General features: G+C 29.2%; 2 protein-coding genes and 1 long non-coding RNA gene across 4 annotated transcripts; 2 read left to right on the plus strand and 1 right to left on the minus strand.

Moving 5' to 3' along the window:
* The first annotated feature begins 4943 nt into the window (after positions 1-4943).
* LOC137806292 (pentatricopeptide repeat-containing protein At1g62350) lies at positions 4944-8197 on the plus strand. 2 transcript variants are annotated; one of them, XM_068606317.1, is made up of 3 exons: positions 4944-5067; positions 5175-5440; positions 7701-8197. In XM_068606317.1, the coding sequence occupies exons 1-3, from the start codon at positions 5058-5060 to the stop codon at positions 8088-8090; spliced, it is 666 nt and encodes a 221-aa protein (XP_068462418.1). In that variant the 5' UTR covers positions 4944-5057; the 3' UTR covers positions 8091-8197. The 2 variants fall into 2 exon arrangements, with proteins under 2 accessions (XP_068462418.1, XP_068462417.1); XM_068606316.1 differs by lacking the exon at positions 4944-5067 and having other exon boundaries at positions 5099-5440.
* Positions 5493-7169, plus strand: LOC137806293 (uncharacterized). The gene is made up of 2 exons (XR_011080324.1): positions 5493-5803; positions 5957-7169. It is a non-coding gene; the product is annotated as an uncharacterized lncRNA (long non-coding RNA).
* A 1699-nt stretch (positions 8198-9896) lies between the features above and the next one.
* On the minus strand, positions 9897-13156 carry LOC137808828 (histone acetyltransferase HAC12-like). Its single transcript, XM_068610107.1, has 9 exons — positions 13079-13156; positions 12811-12991; positions 11970-12730; positions 11607-11888; positions 11277-11516; positions 11058-11168; positions 10922-10974; positions 10134-10434; positions 9897-10040 (listed from the first exon to the last, which is right to left on the minus strand). Exons 1-9 carry the CDS (start codon positions 13154-13156, stop codon positions 9897-9899), a joined length of 2151 nt encoding a protein of 716 aa, XP_068466208.1.
* Positions 13157-21322: the final 8166 nt, after the last annotated feature.

The raw sequence follows: 21322 nt of genomic DNA on the forward strand, positions 1-21322 counted from the left end.
TTCATACAACTGGTTCATGAGGTGAGATTTACTCCAATTATATACAATGAATTGTCTTCATCTCTAGTCGATGTGTGATCTACAACAAAAAGGATTGGAACTTCAACTCTTTGTTGGATATTGAATGAAGAGAACGTTAGAAAGGAGATTGGATTTTGATAGGATGCATTGAGCTTCTTAGATAAACTAAACATGTTTGAAGTTGATAGATGCAAGTGATGGAGGGTTGAAAGCCGAAGCATGTGAAGAGAAACATTTAGTTTGTGGACTCTCATTCCTCATTCCATTCTTCCATAATGAAAACTTGAAAACTTGGCATCTGATCATCTTTTTGTATTTTGAGGTTTTGATTTCGAAAAGAAGTAGCAGCTTTGTAAAATACAGCTAAGGCATTGTTGGAGAATGTGGCGACATATTTGGATTTGCAAGCTAGCTCTAGCTCCATTCTGTTGAATCATTAGGGGATGGAAATTGGGAACACATTTAATGGGTCTTGGAGACATGATTGATATATGTTTGGACAGGAATTTGGAGTGAAAAGAAAAACCTTGTGATCATGCCTCGTTTACAGATATGTGTGTGCCCATCCATTCGGAATAAACCCCATGTGCCATTGTTCAAGTGCTTTTCTACTCAATTTATTCTACTTGTTCGGTAGAGAGGGTCTTTCTATTAATTCCCTCTTTACATTTTCTTTCTTCTTTTCTTCCCCTACCTTCATTTTCTTTCTGCCTCTTCCCCAACAAAACACTCACAGGAGAAAAAGAGTTGTCCAGGTAAATTCTCAACACATTTAACAACACCAAGACTTCTTCTACATTTGCACTTTACAAGTCACCCAAAAGTCAAAACTGGCCACAAAGTTAAATGCTACAATTGTATTAGTACAAAAAAAAATCGTATATAAAGTGACCGTTATTTTTTTATAATTGAGAATAATGAGGAATGGTGTATGAAGAGAAGAAAAACACAGAATTTTTATTTTAAAAGTAATTGTGACAGTTCAAAATGATATATTCTAAAGGATAATTGTAGTGGTTAGTCAAATGTCGTATTATACGAAAACTTGTGGCGATTATTAATAACCGTCATATTAAAATCGTCACTTATTCACGATTTTTTATAGTGTCTTTAATTTCTTTTTCTTTTATAGTAGGTTGAAAATCTCACATCAATTAGAGATAAAGATCTTTCATATTATATATATATGGTACAAATCTCACATTATGAACGGTTTTGTAAGGTTGAGTTAAACTTTTTTTTTTCTCAGCAATGAGGTTGAGTTAAACATAAAGTTTACTTCTTAATATGATATCATAGTCATATATAGTCTGTCATTGGCATGAGAAGATATCAATTAGAGATAAAAATCTTTCATAGTATATAAATGGGTGCAAACCTCATCTTATGAATTGGTTTTTATAAGTTGGATTAAACTTAAAGTTTATTTCTTATTAATATAATTGATTTTTCTAAAGTTCATTAGATTTTAGACTAATTCCATTTAATATACTGATTATTATTGATCTAACAAAGTTTTTATATATTCAATATATATTGAATACGGATTTTGTGGTACATTAATAGCTTTGAATGAAAGATGTTTAACCATTATGTCAACCTATTAATTACAAACACAAGCTAATTTATTCGGGAAGAAAAGTTGATGACAAACATGTCCAAAGTTGATAAAATTTCATGCGTTTCTTTAATTAGATTTTAATTTATAGCTTCATTTAAATATTATAACTATTACGCTCAAATTCTACTTGGGATGTTAATACTAATTTAAACTGGTATTTAGTTTATAATATGCAAAATTTATTATTAGTTAATAACTTTTATATTGCATATTTAATGTGAATAATTTAAATTTCAATATAAAATTATTTTTAATTTTAATATCTATTTAAAAAAAATCCATTTAAAAATTGAAATAGAAGAATAACATGAAATGGTTGAGAAAGAGAGCTTTTTGACCAGCAGAGATAATGCGTAAAATATTGAAATGCACATTAAAGAAGAAAAAAAGAAAAGAATGTTCAAATGAGAAAAATGAGAAGAAGTGTCTTAATCTCCAAGGTTGTATTCCAATTTACAATAATATAATCAAGATTAAATAAATAAATTCATATTTAGTAATGTTTATAAAAATATATGCTAATATTTCTTTATTTTTTATTTTTCATGTAATTTAATCAATAATTACTTGGCAAATTATTACACGTAAACTGCCGAATAAAATCAGCGACATAGTTAATCAGTATTTATTCCTGGTTTATGATTAATAGAAAATTTGTATGTTCAATTCCTAATTTTAAAAATATAAAATTCAAATTATTTTGATATATTAAGATTAAGTGTGACTATTTGTAATTATACTTGTCTCGACTTCAACTCTCAGAAGTTAAGAGATATATATGAGATATTGTTCGCTTTAAAACTTAAAATTGTAACAATTTTATCTTTAAAAAGTAATCTTTAAAATTTAAAAAATATATAAAATGTTATTAGTCTTGATTCATAAACGATGTGAGACTATTATATATACTGAAATAATAGTATATACAAACGCATTAATTTCAATGTTCAAATCAAATTTTCAAGAAGTATCAGAGAGAATAGGTATTAAAAGGAAATTTTGATTTAAGTTAGTTTGTTATATAGGGGTGAATATGATGGTTCCAACATTATTAAAACAATGTTTGGTAAGTAAAAGTCATATCCTAGAAACATACATTAGTCATTAGTTGTTAACTTTAGTATAGAGTGCAAATTATGTACTTAGAAAAGGAAATGTTTATTGATTATCTTTAAAAAAATGAAAGTGTATTTAAAAGACAACTATATTCGTCCCTACCTTGGGACACAGAGTTTGGTGAGTGTCATCTACAGAAATCAGTGAGCATAAATGGTTTGTCGCATTTTATGATTAGGTAAAGTACACATCTTAGCCATGTGCTATACTTTCACGGGTTTTCAATGCTTTTGAATTGGTTCATTTTTTGTCCCCTTTTCATGCCAAAACTATATCTTACTAACAAAAGACAACACCCTCCGACCAAAACATTATATTATCTTCTTTACATATTTTCTAAACAACCAAACCTTTTTTCAAACACATCTCAATAAAACTCCTTTCTCATCTTCATAATTCCTTCCTTTTTATTTCATCCAATATATATAGTGTTCTCGAACAGATTTGAAGCCTAGAGAACGATTCATCTTGCCTCTACCTTCAGTCGGTCACTGATGCTCCAAGCTTCTTGCTTCGTCTTCCTTCTCTCGGTCATCTGGCTCCACAGGCGGGAGTGGCACCTGTAGAAGGCACTTCAACGCTCAAGTGAGTTAGGTTATCGGCACTCGGATGTTAGAGTACTGTAGATTATAACGTACCTTTCTTCTTAGAATGCGTGTTATTTATATTACCTTAATGAACATTCATTGGTGGACCATATTAGAAGGTTGGTTCATGTTTAGAGTTATGCTAAACAACCCTTAATTGTACCCTGCTGACTTGGTCAACTCATGACTTGCCATCATACGTCGTCGGTCGGTAACGTGTCATTATGTTATCTCCTTATTGTGATTGATTGGTTGAGTGATGAAGTTTCTGACTGGTCGTCCAAGTACATATAGATTTTTGAAGAAAATTATTTTCATTTTCGGAAGAAAAAAAGGTTTTGGGAAAGCCATGCGTGCTAAATAATGAAATAGTAGTTGAATTGATTTGTCATATGCTCAATTATTTGGCTATCTGGTTAGTGAATTTTTGAGGGTTTATGATCTACATGCATTCCACCATCGTTTCTTTGCTTCAGAAACAGCCTCTTCAAAGCATGTAATGTGGGGTATGCCATGGCAATATGTTTCTGTACAACAGGCACGAAGCTGACTTCCTGTTATACTCCAACCTACTTTTGGTTTGGGCTTTTTGCATTGGGCTTCCTAGTGACAAGTTCCATCAGGTATGGCTCTTTGTTTTAGCACTCCATAGTTTTTTCCTACATTTTCTAGATGAGACAAAAGTTTAAATTATTTATGGATTAAAAATATTCTAGTGTGGATAATGTAGAAATATATAATGGATTGTGCAAATGCTAAATTTAAAGATATATTTTGGTTTACTCAATCTGAAAATGTATTTTAGATTGTACGATTTATAAATAATGTATTTATGAATATGAAAGAATAATCTACATTATATAATTTGGAAATGTATTTCAGATTGTATAATTTATACATTTTTGGATTGTGTGATTTTGAAATGTATTTTAAATTGTACAATTCAAGATTATTATTTTTTTTGTTAGGAAACAATTTAAAATACATGGTTTTGATTAAGTGCTGAAAATAACTAATTGTAAAACATGATTATGTTTCGTTTGTCAAACGATAATTTTAGTTCAACAATAAATCATTGAGACACAACTATTTTGTCTGTCATATGTCTTCTTTTACGTCTAATAAAGCATAATAATTCTTAAATGATACGCACATAATTTTAAGTTAATTTCGTAGTACACGAACTTTTATATACTTATTTTATGTTGTAGGGAATGTTCATAACTTTTGTCTTCCAAGAAGATTTGTTCAAGCAAAAGTCAGATCAATAATCTTTTGGATGAAGAACTAAAGTTATTTTTCTTCAATAACTCCCCGATGCTACTATTGTCAACTCTAGAAAGAATATCTCCTTCTTCGTAGAACTATATGTTTTAAAAAAATTCAAAGTAAAGGCACACTACATGATCATACATATATACCATTGTTATGTTTTACATAAATGAAAATTGTTGGGCTTAAAAGTGAGGCCCAACAATCCAAAATAGCAGCCCACTAGTTTGTAGTCTGTCTATGAAACAAGTAGACAAGAGAAAGGAAAAGGGAGCAGTGAGAGATACCAAAGAGAATTTCCAAATGCAGAACCACTGAATCACGTTACCAAGTGCGTTCTAACAATTCCAGTGTCGTTTTTTTTGTTGTTGTTTTTTTCTAATGTGCAACGATTAGAGTTAACTTGGTTCGAGGTGTGGGAACAAAATCAGAATTGAAACATGATTCAGCGTAAAGGATATTTTGATTTGAGCGTGGCAGTGCAATAGCATCACCTGTGTGTTCATCTTTCAGTTTCTTTCGGTGTTTGTTGTTAATGATGCTGCTGCGTGTTGCAGTTGGTGAAGTGGTGCGTGCGGGCACCCGTAATTGGGCCCGGTGGGTTTCGGGTGGGGCCTCCAGTCCCAGCCTTTCGATATGGCGGCGGAAGAAGGAGATTGGCAAAGAAGGGCTGCTCGTGGCGAAGGAGCTCAAGAGGCTCCGGTCCGACCCGGTCCGCCTCGACCGCTACATCCGGTCCAGTGTCTCTCGCTTGCTCAAGTCCGACCTTGTGGCCGTCCTCGCTGAGTTTCAGAGACAGAACCAAGTCTTCCTCTGCATCAAGGTTCCCTTTTTCGGCTCAATCTTTCTCTTATTCTTTCCAATGGGTAATCAAATATAAGTTTTAAACTCCTGTTGCATTTTTCATAAAATTATGAAAAATTAAAATATGCTATTGTAGTACCTTGAGTATTGATTTTAAAGAGTAAATTACAATGCCAGATATTTTCTCAATTTGCATTCATGTTCCTTGCCTTGTTCAACATTATATTGATATCTTGTGACAGGAGTGGTATATTGTTTTTAAAACTACAGGAAAATACATGTGTAATATTAAAAAGATGGTGTAATATTTTAAAATAAATGATAGTCTTGTATAAAATTATGAAAAATTTGAAATATGAGTATAATAACTTCCAAGGCGTTAGTGTAATTTATTCTACATCGATTATTTAAACGTATCTGCCATCCAATTTGAACTAATTGTACAAATATGCAAAGAAGCATGGACACGGGTTATAGGACAGGAACCCGTCATATATATATATATATATATATGTATATATATATATATATATAGGTGTAAGTTATATATTCATGTCATTATAAGTCTTGTAAAAGTACTAATCATACTTTATAGTCTAAAGCACTAAGAGAAACAATTATAAAAAAATTCTACAAAGAGGAAACTATATGTAAATTGTCATCTTTGGTCATTCTAATTAAGAAATAAAGATTCTACATCGGGTTCAACAAGAGATAATTTGATAAACTCTCAATGCTGTTAGTTTGTGAGCCTAGTTTCTACATGGTTGTACCACAAAAAGTACGTCTTAGTTGATGTTAGATAAATGGGTCAAATTTTCTCCATTCTGCATCAGAATGGAAAATGAACTGAATGGATCTAACTCAACCCAAAAGGGTACATCAAGAAGGGAGGATTACCTAGGCTTTGCCATGTACTTACTGAGCTGATTTAGAATCTCAGCACTTGCTCCTCATGCCTAGGAATGAATATCTAGAGTGTTAAAGCTGGTAAAACTAGGCATTTGTGAGTTATCCATCATCAAGACTGGGATAGGCTCTGTATTAAAATTCAGAATGAGTTGAGTCTAATTCATCTGTAAAAGTTAGATCAAGAGAGGAGAATTGCTCAATTCATTAGGTCATATGGAGTGCTTGGGTGGTATGTCCTGCAAATATAGGTTATTAACGTTGAATTCTGTTACGTATATTATAAAGCTAACTTTATGCTTTAATAATCTATTTGTGTATTTAACAGTCGGATCAAGAAAGTTAAATATGTAACGTCTATCAGGTTTACTGTATTTGTTATGCTAAAAGGAGAAGGAGATGTTTATTAAGACAGAATAATAATGGATTAGTTAGCTGGTTAGAGGGACCAGGGAAGAAGGATAGGATTGACTCTTTGAGTAAGGAGAAATCCTTTGTGAAGGGAAAATTCTTGTCTCCTATTGCTTTCTCTTTTCATCCTATTCCATAAAAGAATTTATTTTCTTTTCAATTATTGGTTCCTAATAGTCTTACTTGTAGTTGGAATGTTGAATACTTATTATAGAGATGCTATTAGTTTATGTTTATACACCAGAATATGATTTTTAAATAATGTTTATGAAGCATGTAGTTTTACTAACTCAAGTTTAGGATTAGAGTTTACAAAGTGTACTTGGGTATGCCTAAGTATCACAAGAAGATAAACTGCTGCAGATGTAAACACTTAAGCATTGGGGTGGATGGCTGACCCTACCTACATTAACAAAATTTCAATGAAATTATGAAGATCGTCTTTTCAATTCCAACTAATTTTTTTGTTAGTTATTTTTGCGCTATCTTCTGAAGAAAAAAAAAATCCTTTGAGCAATATATTCACCTCCATTAAGGGTGAATCTTGACGTAATAGTAAAATCGTGCCTTATGATCAATTGGTCATGATCTCAAATATGAAACAGCCTCTTTGCATTTGTAAAGGTAAGAAAGACTCTGTACAATGAAACTCTTCATAATTTTGCATACTGAAGAGCCTTCGGCACCCGGACATTAATTTATCAAATCCTTTTGAATTGCTTTGTTTCATGCCCTTAAGTTACTGTATTTTATGACTGAAAGTTAACTGTTTAACCATAATGTGTGCTGAACATATAATGTAACATTGGAGCCCCCAAAAAAAACCAATATAAAAGACTGCAAAAGCTAAAATTTGATCATACATTTCATTTCTTAGAGTACTAATTTGTGTTTTATTAACTATTTTTTTATCTCATTGATATGAACATTTAATGAGAAATCCTTGATTCCTTTCTCAGTTGTATGAAATAGTCCGGAAAGAAATATGGTACAGGCCGGACATGTTTTTTTATAGGGACATGGTGATGATGCTTGCACGAAACAAAAGGGTGGAAGAAGCTAAGAGAGTTTGGGATGATTTGAAAGATGAACAGGTTTTATTTGATCAGCATACATTTGGGGATATTATCAGAGCTTTTCTGGATAACGGTTTGCCCTCAGAAGCAATGGAGATATATGAAGAAATGAGACAGTCTCCTGAGCCTCCTCTTTCATTGCCTTTTCGTGTGATACTAAAAGGGCTCATTCCTTATCCAGAATTAAGAGAGAAAGTAAAACATGAGTTCTTAGAAATTTTCCCAGATATGATCATCTACGACCCTCCAGAGGACTTGTTTGAAGATCATTAGCTGCACAATGATGGAGATAATATAATGTTATTGCTTAGTTAGCTGGACTTCTGCACAACTTTTGGACCACTTTGTTTAAGCTTTATCATAAGCAAATTTTAAGAAAACCACTTGTGAGTTTGGTTGTCTTTATATTTTTAAAAAAGTTGGCTTTTTTAAATAAGCACATTTCTGTTTTTTTTAATAATAATAATTTTCTCTTTATGGGCAAATAAATAATGAATTTGAGGGTGTGTCAAAATTTCTTAATGATACTTGCAAGAGAATAATCTTTAAAAAGAGTTTTTTTAAAAAAAGAAATACTTATTTTAGAAAATTGACTTTAATCAAAATGGTCCAACATTTCCATTCATAAAAGGTGCAGTTTATTTTTAAAATAAGTAGATTGAACGAGTGTATATAAAATAGGATAAATTTATTTATTTTATTAAGAAAACCACCTTTTTTTGGTGTTTCTTCCTATACTCCGATAAAGTTTTTCTGCACCCATCAAATGGGTACCAAGATCAAAATGTTCCATTTAATATGATAAAAGGTGCAGTTTATTTTTAAAATAAGTAGATTGAACTAATACTAAAACAAAGGAACAAAATTGAATTCAATAAAATAAATAAGAGTATTAAAAATATATGAAGTCATTTTTATTAAAAATTAAGATACTGTACATGTACAACATTTCATTTGTTCAACATATACATAAAAATTCTCAATCAACTGCGAAAGGTTTGTTGTCTTCCAAAATTGCAGCTCTACGTTGTGATTCAGATTGGGATGCAAGCCCTTGTACTTGTTTCTTCATATCCCTGAAAATTGGAGAAAAATATATAGCAAAGAATAAATATATATGCAAAATTTAGAGAAGAAAAGAGTGTAGACTGTGAGAGGTAAAAGTAACACACATGCAACGGGGAATGAGACATGCTGAGTCTGTACAACTCCGTGTAAAGCTATTCCCTGCCAAACCTTCTTACAGTATTGACATCCTCCAGAAACTCCAACACTACACCTACTCGCATGACCAAATAATTTTCTAATTTTAAGACAGTATGGGTAGGTGCATGGTTTACTTTGAGTTGGATGACACGGGGATGCGTGCTTCATAACATCCAACAACCGTTCCTGCAACTGCATGATAATAAGCTTGGCTCAACAACCATACATGGAAATTATAAGGGAAAATCTGCTTTAACTTTTGACTCCCCAAAGGAGATTCTGCTGAACAAGTTTCAGTCGTAGGGTTGGTCAAGAAATGGAGGATCATCATTGAGGAATACTTGGCTCGCCGGAGTGAATCAAACTGAAACCTATTCCTTTGGCAAAAGCTAAGAAAGTTGTATCGGTTACCAAATAACCCATTATCAAAGATAATATCTTTCTCCTTAGTTCTTGTATCAGGAAGGATGTGTTCCATACAGAACACACAATTCAAAGATGTATGGTGTTTAAAAACTCGGATTGATGAGAAAATAACTTAAAATTTAAGAAGTACCTCACAAAGTTTGTGCTTCTCTCCTTTGGCAGAAGTGTGTGAATTAGCACTGTGGCATCTGAAATATACATATGAAAACAAATGATGTAAGCCACTTTTGTTTCTTACCATGCTACTAAATACTTCGCAATATGTAACATAAATGTAGCGGGGAAAGAAGATATGGAAAAGAGAAGATCACAAATAAGAGACTAGAATGGTAGCAGTACTTATATCTAAATATGTTTGTATATTGTATTTAAATAAATATAAAGAAAAGTAGTTTGAAATTATTGAAAAGGGAAAAACAGTTCAAATATTTGGTGTTTAAGGTATCTTCACCTTTCGCACTCCTGAAATATCTTGCACTCCGTGCAAAACCATCGCTTCCCACACTCTATCACTTTATGGCAGTGGATGCAAACATACTGAAGTTGAACTACCATAAAATCTTCCTTGAAAGGTGATATGGTTTGTCTCAGCTGTGTATAAAAAGAAAATAAGAAAGATCAGCTGATAAATTTGGAACAACATTCAAACATACATAGATGAGATTTGTAAATATAGAAACATACCTTTTGCATAATTAGAATGTCTTTGGCCGTTCCTTTTGAAAGATTTACATTTCCCATAGACTTTAAAGATCTTTTCGGTATTAATTTCAACATCTTTTCACGGTCTCCTCCCGTACATTGTTCAATCTGGCTGGCTTCATCCATTGCAGCACCAGACCAGAAGTCCCCGTCAAAGTAAGGTAAACCAGCAGCCGTAACCTTGGATTCACAGTTTCCAGTAGAAAGAAAAAAATAATCGTACATGTTACATAAACCAACCACGATATCTTCTTCGCCAGCCTTTCTTAGTACTGAATGATACCTGATGAATTAAACAAATACATAAATATAAATTACTTATATAAAATGAGAATGAGTTCTATAATAATAAACTAAAACACACAAGGAGAGAAGACATACCAATGTCGTAGTTGATCTTTTTTCGGAGTTTTTTGAAATTCAGGATGACAATAGAATATATAATCTTCTCCCTTTATGGGTGGACAAGATCATATATAGCAAATTGTAAAACCTCGTTTCTTGCAAAAATCAAGATATCCAATCTGAGGAAAGAAAAAACACATGAGTGGAAGATATTCATTGTTTTAAAAGATACCAAACAAAACAAGTAATTAGAAACAAAAAATTTTGAAAACACATACCAATATCTCATGATAAACCAAGGTACGGAGAGATTCTTTAGCCGAAATCATTATTTCAGGCCTTAAATACTTAACCGAATCAAGATATGAAACATAGAGAGAACGCTGATTTGGATAACACATTCTGAGCCAAATTCTTGAGCAAACATGATAAAGAGGCATACATCCACTCCATCAATCTTTTGGAAGAGAAGAATAACCTGAAACACAAATAACTGCTGTTTCAGTTTCAGAATAACACAGTGTCGTTTAAAGTCAATATATTTATTGCCACTTTACTTACTTTTGATGTGTAAGAAAAATCTGCAGGATAATCCTGTTTCTCAAAGATGTTGAGAAATTGTTTCTTCACTTCAATTTGCTTGTCCACAGATAACACAACTCTAACAAAAAGCTAGCCATTTGAGTCGCACAAGACGAATCAGAAAATATGAACTTTCTAAATTAATACATAAGAATTTGAAAAGGATATTAATAGGTTAAAATGAATAGTCTTTCTTACCTCTGGAAGTTTTAGCCCAATTTTAGCTAGACGCTTCAAAAGCCTCTCCTCTATGTGATCACTGAGCATGGTTTTGGACAAGTCTTTAGCATCAAAAGGTACACGCGCATCATCTTTTCTCTTTTCGTTTATGCAGCATAAAAGGCATACATATTCAGCACTGCTATCCAAATCTCTTTTGTCGTTATAGAGTGCGCATATTTGATGCTGCCACCTTTTGCATTTACTACATTCAATCCACTGGAACAAACAACGGTAATCAAATCAAAATTGAGTTTGAAGTTATGTACATGCTGATGAAGTATAATATAAAGACATCATTAAATTTACCGCTTCTTCGCATTTTCTGTTATTCTCTTTTTTGTTAAGATCTGTCTTGGAAACAGTTGTGCCATTGCATGTGATGTTTCCACCTCGACCATTCTTATAACATGTAGCACAAAAGCAATTATCCGTATCCTCTTCTTCTCTTTTACAGTAATAATGTGCATTACGCCTAATGCTGTTGCCGCAACAAAAGCAATAAATTGGCTGGGGGGCATAGTGTAGCGTTGCCATTGAACATAATTGGCATTTGTAAGCATCACTTCCTGATTCTTCCTCAGTTATAACCTGTTTAATAAAAGGGTAAGCTTGTATATACTCCTCCTAAGATCAAGGTAATGAAAAAATAGTAGAAGATGTTATAATGACCTTATTATATTGCTTTCTGAGACTTTCGATGTGTTCCTTTATTCTACTTCTTGCTAAAGATTCAGTTGAGGAAACAGTAGTATTAGCGGTTGGATTTGTGGTCTTCATTTCCTTTTCTGGAGATTTTGGCTCAATGACTTCCTCTGTAGCATTGAATTCATCTTGGTTGAATCCACTTTTGCCTTCTATTTCCTCTGTATTTGATGAAGTTTCCATGTGAGAATCAGATACAGCCATAGCATCTTCGTTAACTATCAGGTCATCATGGTTTTTTGTTGGTTCCTCTGAACTTAACATGTTATCAGCTTCTTCTATACCTTCACATATATTTGTTTCCTTCTCAAGAGACTGACCAAATGTACCATTCATTATTTGAGTATTACTTCCAGAATCAAACACTGTGGTTGTAATTTGTTCCACCTTGCACTCAGTTTCAGACTCCACTTTTCTTCTTTTGGTTAGTGGTAGCATGACTTCAGAAGGGCAATCATTTTTTCTTTTAACCGGGCTCAAATGACCCTTAGAAATAATATGAGCTTCTTCTTTCCAACGCTCACATATCAAACAATCATCATTTGTACAAATTTCAAAATGAGATAATAGTCTTTCGTTCCATTCACAAGTACATATACATTCCTCCCTAACACAGCAAACTCTTGCATGCAAATATTTGATAATCTTCTCCCGTGGAAAAATCTTATAAACTTTTTTAGTAAAACACTTGAAGAGTAGACTATATTCAGAATATTTGTAATTCCCTTCTGAAAATTCAAAAATACATTATATATAAAATTCATAGTTTTGGAAAAGGTAAAACAAAAACAAAATTCAAAGTACGAACCAGATGACTTAGAGCCAACTTCCAAATTGCTTCTTCCTGATACACTTCCATTAGGCCAAGAATGCAATGAACCAGAAGAGGAGGGCAACATCTTAGAATTCTCTACACGTTGATTTTCACGCAATTTGTAGAGTTTTGCCTTTAACCGGTGCATCAATGTCTCTCTGTTCATATACTCCTCCTGTTATGACAAACATGTAAGAAGAAATCTGATTCTCTTGTTGTAACAAATGAAAAGCTAACATGGTTAGAGAGTTTCAAAACATACCAGTGAAGAAGCATCCACAAATAGGTAGTTTTCCATCATATTTGCAACACGATAAGAGCAGGTTTGCTCCCAATGCATTTTGTGTATGAAATTTGTAAAACTATAAATAAACTTTAGTTAGCCTTAATCAAGAGAATTCACTAATAAGTTTATAAAGTTGAAGTTAATGTAAACTTACAGCTCATTTCTTATCATATTACGGCACTGGCTGATCTCGGGATGGTTACGCCACTCGTACACCATTCTCACTTCATTCCTTATATTATTCATCATCTTGCTTTTATCACAAACAATCTATTCTGCAGCAACTGTAAGCAACTGAGTGTTAGAAAATACAATCTATGTTATGATTATGATTGCATACTCATCAAATGCAGAAGATTCCAACAAGTAGTTATTGACTGACACCATGAAAATCAACAATTATTATAGTTTTTTCTACTATCCAGCAATGTCAACCCAGATTTTAGCAAATAACTCCGACATAAACAAAAAAAAAATCTTAATCAAGAAATTTTTAGCTCTATTCAGGTAAAGGTTCTTTTCTTTTCTATGACAGTGGGTCTCTCTGCAAGAAGAACTTTTCTTTTTTCTTCTTTAAAAAAAAAACTATTCTGGTAGTCTTGCAAATCACATTTATCGTAAAACCTTTTACAAATAACTTACCAGAATTAAATTTCTTTAATCCTTTGTTATCAAATACCACATCATCACAAAATTAAAAAATAAAACTATGAACAAACACATGAATTTTAAACCCAGTAAATCGTCACCTCAAGCACTGTACATTTCATCATAAAAAAAAATCTCTTTAAAATCAAGAAACACCTGATATTATATTTAGACTTAGGGAGTTTAGGATTTATTCATCCGTCTCCAAACAAATACAAATTAATTTTAAAATCCAATAAAAAAAATCTCTTTAAAATAAAGAAATACTACCCAACTAATATTGTATTTAGATTTTTTAGGTTTATTCATTCATCCCAAAAACAAACACAAATTAATGTCGGAATTTCAAGAAAAGCAAGAAAAGAAAGGCTTGATATAGAAAAGAATAAAGAAACAGATAAAAGAAGAGAAAATTAATAAATTATATAAAGGTAGAAAAGAATAAAGAAACAGATAAAAGAAGAGAAAAATAATAAATTATATAAAGAAAGAAAAGAATAAAGAAATAGATAAAAGAGGAGAGAAATAAGAAATTATATAACATGAATAAAGAGAGAAAAACTAAAACCTGAATGCGAGTTAACTGATATCTCTAACTTTGTTTCTTGGGAGGAAAGAAATCATCTATTTATAAGATTAGATAATGAGATTAGGATAAATGTTGTTGTTATATGATTTCAAATTTTGATTTAGTTATTTAAATTTATTAAAAGTCCAAGCTATTATTATTAATATAATTATTATTACTAATAATAATGACAATATTATTAATAATATAAATCTATAACAATATATAAAGAATAACTCTCTTTAAATCTATAACAATATATAAAGAATAACTCTCTTTAAATCTATAACAATATATAAAGAATAACTCTCTTTAAATCTATAACAATATATAAAGAATAACTCTCTTTAAATCTATAACAATATATAAATCTATAATAATATATAAATCGTCACCTCAAGCACTATACATTTCATCATAAAAAAATCTCTTTAAAATCAAGAAACACTAACAGATATTATTATATTTAGACTTTAGGGAATTTAGGATTTATTCATCTGTCTCCAAACAAATACAAATTAATTCTAAAATCCAATAAAAAAATTCTCTTTAAAATCAAGAAATACTACCCAACTAATATTATATTTATATTTTTTAGGTTTATTCATTCATTCATCCCAAAACAAACACAAATTAATGTCAGAATTTCAAGAAAAGCAAGAAAAAAAAGGCTTGATATAGAAAAGAATAAAGAAACAGATAAAAGAAGAGAAAATTAATAAATTATATAAAGGAAGAAAATAATAAAGAAATAGATAAAATAAGAGAAAAATAATAAATTATATAACATGAATAAAGAGAGAAAAAATTAAAACCTGAATGCGAGTTAACTGATATCTCTAACTTTGTTTCTTGGGAGGAATGAAACCATCTATTTATAAGATTAGATATAGGATGACAAAAATAAGATTATAAATGTTGTTGTCATATTATTTCAAATTTTGATGTCAATACGTAATTTGTTAGTTATTTAAATTTTAAATGCAGTAAATATTCACCTCAATCAATATACATTTTATTCCATCAAATCAAGAAATACCACCACAGTTAATATTATATTGAGATTTAGGATTTAGAGTTTATTTATTCATATCCAAAAGCAAAGACAAATTAATTATAAAATCCAATTGTTGATTTTATTTAATCAATCACAATATCAAAAAGAGAACCCAATTCTGATTTGGGAAAAGCAAAACAGCAAAAAGGCTTCATAGAGAAAAAAAAATAAAGAAATGGATAAAAGATGAGAAAAATAATAAATTACATAACATTAATAAAGGGAGAGAAAATAAAACTTGGATGTGAGATTCTGATTTTAATTTTCGGTAACTACGAAATCTTTATAACCACCACCAGTGCTTAAAAAAAGTAACTTATTTCTTATTTCTACAATCCAAGCAACACTTACAATGTAGTCTACTCTTCCACTTTGTTCGGAACAACTTCAAAAACCTTCCATCAATGGTTGATACTCAATGACGAAGATGAACCATGACAAAAAAAGTTCACCACATGCCCTTTCTCAAATAATAGGTCAAGGTTAATTTTGGATATTCAAAATTGTGGGATGAAAAAGAAAAACGTGGGGTGCAGGAAGAAGAAGCCAACAATCAAACTTGGTTGGGAGTGCATAAGACCATCAATTTTGAACAAATATTAAGATAACTGCAATTTATATATTATTTAAAATTTTAATACAACATAACTTAAATTTGTAGAATTAGTTGAGATTTATTTATTTCTTCTAATAAAAAATTCTCTCACATCAATCCAATAATAAATTTAAAACAAAAACTAACAATTTAAAAAATAACTAACCATCATTTCATATTCCAAACTTATTTCAATCATTCATTCTCATACTACACTACAGATATCTAGATGGTTTAAAGTTAAAAAAAAAAAATCAATTTTGTCATATATAAAAAAATATATATTTAACCCATAAAAATTAGTAAAAATAATATTATTATAATTATTTTAATATTATTATTATTATAATTATTATAATTATTAGTATCATTACTATTATTATAAATATAATAATTTTAAAATATTAATAAATATAACAGTTTTTCAAAGAATACTTAAAAAAAACTTGACTAGTCAATAAATATACCGATTAGAATAATTAATATATTAAAAAATAAAGCTAAAAAAATTGGATTCTCTTGTCTCTAGGAGCATCCATAGTAACAAAACAACATTCGTTTTCCATAATATTATCAAATCCCCATTTTTTTACAGTTTTATCCTTTAGATCACTATATTTTTAAAAAATTCAAATAATTCTTCATAAGAAACAACCTACACAATTACTTTCAATAAAAAAAATTATAATTTAATAATATTTTTATTTTAATAGTTATTGTAATAATAATTTTTTGTCAAAAGAATTTTTTTTATCATATTTAGATTATTCATTATTTAATAAAACAAATAATTTATTTATTTATTTAATGTTATACTTATTGAATAATTTATTTTTATTTTAAAATAATTAAAAACTTATCTTTTTAGAATTAACGTTATATATACTAGCGGAAATGTACGTGTGAATGTATCCACATTTTTTTATTTTTATTATTTACATATATTTATATTTAATATTAAAAATTTAATTAAATAAATATGAATATAAATGAGAAACATATAAATTATCTAAGTGTAGACTATTGATATATTGTGAAAAACATAAACCAAAGAAATAATTATATATAATAAATTTGTGAAAAACATAAACAAAAAAATAATTATATATAGTAAATTTCCAAATATAATGTAATTTACAAAATGTCATGTAATATGATAATTTACAAATGTGATATCATATGATAAATTTATAAATGTCATGCAATTTACATAACATAGCCAACATAATACTTAATCATGAATCTTAACAAATTTAATAATAAAATATAAACTTTATATAAATGAATTGTGTGAGCTGAGGGATCCAGTCCTACCTACAATGAGATGCACAATTAATAATAACCTCAACATCTATTAAAAAATTAAACAAAAGTGAAGAAATATACTGTTCTTTAGGGTGAAGAAACATCTATTAACTTATTTCATAGAACAAATAAGTTTGAAAAACTTGACGATGCAGTTCTTTAGGGTGCGTTTGTATTTGAGGAGATAAAAGGGAAGATATACTGTTAAACGAAGAAAATGCAAAAATCAAACCAATAAAATAGATTAAAACATAGAAATCGAAAAAGTTTTTACTTTCTAAACTTTCTTCTTACATTTGCGGCGAAGAAAGTTCTATATATCTATATATATTTAATTATTAATTGTAAATTATATTTTTATCCTTTTTATTTTAAACTTAAATTATTTTTATTTTTATTTAAGTAAAATTATAATTTAAATATAAAAAATAATTATTATAAAATAACATAATTAATTATATTATATATATAATAAATTATAGATATAAATAATAATAATAAATATATTTTTAAGAATAAAGAAATAAGTTTATATAATAATTATTAATTACAAAAAATAAAGATAAAAATAATAATTTTATATAATATAAATATGAGTTTTTTTTAAATATTTAAATAATATTTTAATTAAAAATAATTATAATTTATAAATAAATAAATAAAATTAATATTTATTCACAACTAATATTTTTAACCTCCACTCAACATAATTTTAAAATTTCAAAAATATCTTTTATTATAAAAATAAAAATTCGCAATTAAAAATAATACATTCTGGAAGGATAGATATGGAAGAACTTAGATTGTTTATTCCTGCACCTCCATACCTTCTTCTTTCACCTCCATAAGTTTTCAAATTTTCAAAAATGTCCCTTTATAATATTCTGGATTACTTAATCCGGAAGTCATTTTTTAAATTTGTAATTAGTTACCGGATTACATAATCCGGAAGCCATTTTTCAGATGCATGATTATTCTCTGGATTACATAATCTGAAAGTCTTATTTAACTTCTGGATTATGTAATCCGGAAGTCTTTTTTTCAAATGAGTTTCCGAATTACATAATTTAGAAACTACTCTATGAGGGTGACACAAAAAGGACAAAAATGTATTTTCATGTTATGTATGGAGGTGACAGAAGAAAATATGGAGGTGCAGGAACTTATTATGTTTCAGAAATAAAATTCTGAACAAAAAATCATCAAAAAGCCCATTCCAGATAATAAAATCTGTAATAAAAAAATAATACGTTAAGGGCCTTTTTGTCTTTTCCCCTAAAATTGGGGGCAGTGATATTGTATTTTTTTTTTTTTTTAGTTTTGTACCAATTGTACAGGTATCCAATTATATTTGGGTTAGTTTTGGGACTTAAATAGTTATATGTGTTCTAATAAAAAATATACATTTGAATATTTATTGAATTTATTTAGATAAATAAAAAATACAAAAGATACTTCTAAATTAATCTCATCATTTCAAAAAATTCTGAATTTTTTTTGTGTGTAATAACTTAATTTAATTTTTGCATAAAATTTCTTTGACACAAAAAAAATTACTTTATAATTTTTAAAAATTTAATTACTTCAAAATTTTGTATTTAAATATAGATAATAGTGACTAAAAATTTAAATATCTAATGATATGATAATTAGAAACTAAAAAATTAATTTTTAATTTTATTATTTTTATTGAAAAAAAAAATACTCTCTAAAATTAATTAAAAAATTATTTTTAATTTTATCTTATATAGATACTAAAAAAATTGTCTCTAAATAAACGTTTATTTCTCTACCTTTACTAATTACTAAAAATATCATATCTAATTATATTATAAATATTTTATTATTAATAAAATTTATTTTAAATACCAATATTTTTAATTTATAAAGTATTATTTTAATTAATAATTAATTATTTTTAAACTTTAAATTAATTGATATTTAATAATTTTCTTATAATATCATATCATTTACTTAGTATTAACAATTGAAAAATCCGATAAGTAAATCTATTAACAAAAGAACTTATATAACTAAAACAAAGGAACAAAATTGAATACAATGAAATAAATAAGAGTATTAAAAATATATGAAGTCATTTTTATTAAAATTAAGACATTATACATGTACAACATTTCATTTGTTCAACATATACATAAAAAATCTCAATCAACTGCGAATTCTTTGTTGTGTTCCAAGATTGCAGCTCTACGTGGTGATTCAGATTGGGATGCAAGCCATTCTACTTGTTTCTTCATATCTCTGAAAATTGAAGAAAAATATATAGCAAAGAATAAATCTATATGTAAAATTAGAGAAAAAAAGGGTAGATTATGAGAGGTAAAAGTAACTGACATGCATAGGGAATGAGACATGCTGAAAGATGTATGGTGTTTTAAAAACTCAATGAGGGTTGATGAGAAAATCATATGAACTTAAAAACTTAGGAAGTACCTCACAAAGTTTGTGCTTCTCGCCTTTGGCAAAAGTGTGTGAATTAGCAATGTAACATCTGAAATATACATATGAAAAGCAAATGACGTAAGCCACTTTTAGCAATATGTAATAAAATGTAGTGGGGAAAGAAGACAAGTGTGGAAGCAATACTTATATCTAAATAAGTTTGTATATTGTATTTAAATAAGCACACAAGAAAAGTAGTTTGAAATGATTGAAAATGGAAAAGCAGTTCAAATATTTAGTGTTTAAGGTATCTTCATCCTTCACACTCCTGAAATATCTTGCACTCCCTGCAAAATCATCGCTTCCCACACTCTGTGGATGCAAACATATTGAAGTTGAACTACCATAAAATCTTTTTTGAGAGGTGATATGGTTTGTCCCAGCTATGTATAGGGTGGGAAAAAGAAAATGAGGAAAGATCAGCTGATAAATTTGATACAACATTTCATTCAAACGTGCATAAATGAGATTCACTTATGTAAATATACAAAAGATTCATTTTAAAAGATTTGGCTTAACTTAACTAGAATGTCTTTGGCAATTCATTTTAAAAGATTTACATATCCTATAGACTTTAAAAATCTTTTAGGTATTAATTTTAACATCTTTTCACGGTCTCCTCTAGTACATTATCGTACATGTTACATAAACCAACATATGAATATCTTCTTCACCACCTCGTTTCTTGCAAATACAATATCCAATCCGAAGACAAATAGATCACATGAATGGAAGAATGCATACAAGTAATTAGAAACAAATTTTTTGAAAACACATACCAATATCTCGTGGTAAACCAAGCTACGGAGGGATTCATAATATAATAGTGTAGTTTAAAGTCAATTTGTTCATTGTTAATGTAAGAAAATTCTGTAGGATAATTATGCTTCTCAAAGATGTTAATTTCTCCACTCCAATTTTCTTTTCGATATATAAGACAACCTCACAAAAACCTAACAATTTGAGTCACAAGAGACGAATCAGAAAATATGAACTTTCTAAATTAATACATAAGAATCTAAAAAGGATAATAATTAATAAAGATGAATAGTCTTTATTACCTCCTCTCCTCTATGTCATTACTAAGCATGGTTATGGACAAGTCTTTACACACATTAAACCCACTAGAACAAACAACAGTAATCAAATCAAAAAAGTGACTTTGAAGTTATCTACATACTTATGAAGTATAATACAAGGACATTATTAAATTTATTACTTCTTCACATTTTCTGTTCTTCTTGTCAAGATCTCTCTTGGAAATAGTTGTTCCATTGAATGTGTGTTCTCACCTTGGGCATTCTTATAGCATGTGGCGCAAAAACAATTATGCTTATCCTCTTCTTTTTCTCTTTTACAATAATAATGTGCATGCAACAAAAGCAATAAATTGGCGGGGGACAAAGTGTAGCTTTCGCCATTGAACATAATTGGCATTTGTAAGCATCACTCCTCCCTAATTCTCCCTCCATTATATCCTGACCCTTTTTTGCAACAACAACATCAAGCGTAATGCACATTATTACTGTGAAAGAGAAGAAGATGATACACATAATTGCTTTTGCTCTACAAGCTATAAGAATG

Source organism: Phaseolus vulgaris, chromosome 3 (genome assembly GCF_000499845.2).
Source record: "Phaseolus vulgaris cultivar G19833 chromosome 3, P. vulgaris v2.0, whole genome shotgun sequence".
Taxonomy (NCBI): Eukaryota; Viridiplantae; Streptophyta; class Magnoliopsida; order Fabales; family Fabaceae; genus Phaseolus; species Phaseolus vulgaris.

Excerpts from the sequence above, each read along its gene's own strand:
- LOC137808828 (XM_068610107.1), bottom strand. The coding sequence starts at position 13,156 with ATGCATTGGGAGCAAACCTGCTCTTATCGTGTTGCAAATATGATGGAA. Across the intron at positions 11,517-11,606 it reads ACAGAAAATGCGAAGAAGCG|TGGATTGAATGTAGTAAATG; the intron begins GTAAATTTAATG and ends TGTTTGTTCCAG. Across the intron at positions 10,041-10,133 it reads ACATTCTAATTATGCAAAAG|CTGAGACAAACCATATCACC; the intron begins GTATGTTTCTAT and ends TTTTATACACAG.
- LOC137806292 (XM_068606316.1), top strand. The coding sequence starts at position 5,153 with ATGATGCTGCTGCGTGTTGCAGTTGGTGAAGTGGTGCGTGCGGGCACC. Across the intron at positions 5,441-7,700 it reads AAGTCTTCCTCTGCATCAAG|TTGTATGAAATAGTCCGGAA; the intron begins GTTCCCTTTTTC and ends TTCCTTTCTCAG.